This window comes from Papaver somniferum, chromosome 9, assembly GCF_003573695.1.
Source record: "Papaver somniferum cultivar HN1 chromosome 9, ASM357369v1, whole genome shotgun sequence".
Classification (NCBI taxonomy): Eukaryota; Viridiplantae; Streptophyta; class Magnoliopsida; order Ranunculales; family Papaveraceae; genus Papaver; species Papaver somniferum.
This window is the reverse complement of record NC_039366.1, coordinates 38329619-38332109: the sequence shown is the minus strand read 5'-3', so window position 1 is coordinate 38332109 and position 2491 is coordinate 38329619. Positions and strand designations below refer to the sequence as shown.

The 2491-nt window shown below is 36.5% G+C and overlaps 1 protein-coding gene across 1 annotated transcript; it reads left to right on the top strand.

The window, feature by feature from the left end:
- The first annotated feature begins 859 nt into the window (after positions 1 to 859).
- On the top strand, positions 860 to 1540 carry LOC113311825. The gene has a single exon (XM_026560624.1). The coding sequence runs from the start codon at positions 860 to 862 to the stop codon at positions 1538 to 1540; it is 681 nt and encodes a 226-aa protein (XP_026416409.1).
- Positions 1541 to 2491: the final 951 nt, after the last annotated feature.

Sequence of the window (2491 nt, the reverse complement as noted above, 5' to 3'; positions counted from 1 at the left end):
TCAGTTTGCTGACGATACAATAATTTTTCTTGGAGCTTTTAAGGTGGAGGTAAGGAGATTATTAATCATATTGTTATTGTTTGAGGTGTTGACATGTTTAAAATTGAACCTAGACAAGAGCTCTATGACAAGTATCGGAGCTGATAGTTTGGTTCATGAATTGGCTATGGAGTTGGGATGCAAGGTTGATTCATTGTCTATTACTTACTTGGGAATGCCAATTGGAGCGAGTAAGAGGAGTGCAGATATTTGGGAGGTGGTAATTGAGAGAATGAAGAAAAATTTAGCAACATGGAAGAGAAAATTCTTGAATAAAGCAGGTAGAGTTACTTTAATCAAAAGTTCTCTGGAAAGCGTAGATATTTACTTCTTATCGGTTTACTGCATGCCTGCTGCGGTGGAAAAGAAGCTAACAAGCTTAATGAGAAAAATTTTATGGGGCGAGGATGACGATAGGAGGAAGATGACTTGGGTATCTTGGAAGAAATCGGCAAAACCTAAAAGAAAAGGAGGACTAGGAATAAGGAACTTAAGGATTATAAATAAGTCTTTGATGGTGAAATGGTTTGGCAGGTATGCTAAGGAAAAAACTGTTTTGTGGAGGAAGATAGTTTGTGAGAAAACCGGTGCTAAGGAAACTCATATGGTTCCGTTACAAGTGAAGCAGCCAATTCGACGGAGTATGTGGTTTGAAATTCTATAGGATAATAATGATTTTTATGATGTTGTTTCTATCCAGGAGAAGAATGGAACAAGTATCCATTTTTGGCAGGATTGCTGGCTTGAAAGAAGGTCTTTGAGAGATAAATATCCACGACTTTACAAGCTAAGCAGATTTAAATTCGTGACTGTAGCGGACATGAGAACTGGTAGTTGGAAGTTTGATTTCTCAAGAGTCCTCAACCCAGCAGAAAGTATTGATTTGCTAGAAATTAAACACGAACTGAGGAATGTGCAGCTGATGCAGGAAGAGGATGAACTGGTGGGAGATTGCACTACCGAAGGTATCTACTTGAAGATTGCTGAAGATGGTACGGATTGGGAGTTTTATAGAGTTGTGCATAGTAAGTTCGTTCCTCCAAAGGTTATGTTCATCATCTGGGCATCTATGCATGACTCTATTCCAACGAGAAGCATGTTGCAGGCTAGGAGGGTGGAGATTAATTCAAATCTATGTCTTCTCTGTAACAACGAGGTGGAGACGCAAGGTCATCTTTTCATTGACTGCAGCTGGGTAAAGTATTTTTGGGAGATTTTCATCAATTCGATGCAAGTTTCTTGCATCAGACCACTGAATTTTAAGGAAACGATGTTGAGTTGGAGAGTTGAAAGAGTTTCTCCTAGAATCAAACTAGTTTGGCATTTGCTACCATATGCAATATGCTGGGAGTTGTGGCTGGAAAGAAATAGGAGGAATCATGGAGGTAGACCGAATAATAAGGATGAGTTGGTGTATGCTATAAAGCTGGATATCTTCCTGTGGAGTTCTACAACAGAGATTTTCAAAGATTTTACGATGAACCAGATTATTCATCACTGAGATCAAATTTTACAGATGTAATTTGAGTTTTTTTTTCCTTTTGGAGGAGATTTGATTATCTCCTTGTACATATTTGTGTATATTTCTTTTTCCTTTTATATATATCCTTTTTTCCTCAAAAAAAAAAAACAAGGGCAACAATTTAAAATTTCAAACAACAAAGTAGTTTAAAGTATTTGTGTTTCAAGCTTTCGTCTCTCCGACCTCTTCATTTTACTAATTATTTACTATTACATGCAGGTTGTTTAGTGAAATAACTAAAACGATCGATGATTAATGAATTAGTAATTTACACAGTCATAGTGTTTATATAACTATAATTGTCTGATGTGAAGCTCGTGGTGCCCAATTATTTTGTTTTATGTTTTTCTTTGAGGTATGTTGTTGTTTTGTCAGAAAACGGGTGATTTAGCCAAAAAAATACTTTTCCCGGTCCATATGGACGGGCAAAATATTTTCTGGGTCAAAAGGACATGGAATAGTTTTATTATAAACTGAATATTATACCTTGGTTCCTCTTTCTTTTACAAAGAAACTATCGATCTTCTTCACTTCTATCTGCCATTTCCAAAACTCATCCATCTCCAAAAAAAACCATCAACACCCCCGTTACCATCGTATACATCTTCTATTCTCCACAATCTTGATGTTCTCTTTTTCCACACCATTAGATACAATCACCACCACCACCATCATCAACTATAATCACAGCCACCACCTCTGTCAACAATAACTAAGACACCATCATCATCACCTACAATAACTACAACCACCACCATTATCTAACAACTATAACCAACAACGGCCACCATCTTCCCCCACCAACAAATTTGAATGCCCTAATTTCATTAAAAGTTTTTCAATTTCATCATCATATTATAACCTTAAATTAGGTTAAATTGGGTTTTAAATCCGTGGATTCACAAAATGGGAACTCGAAAAATAGATTGG

Bases quoted from the DNA above. Each gene is read 5' to 3' on its own strand.
- LOC113311825 (XM_026560624.1), top strand. From the start codon at position 860: ATGAGAACTGGTAGTTGGAAGTTTGATTTCTCAAGAGTCCTCAACCCA.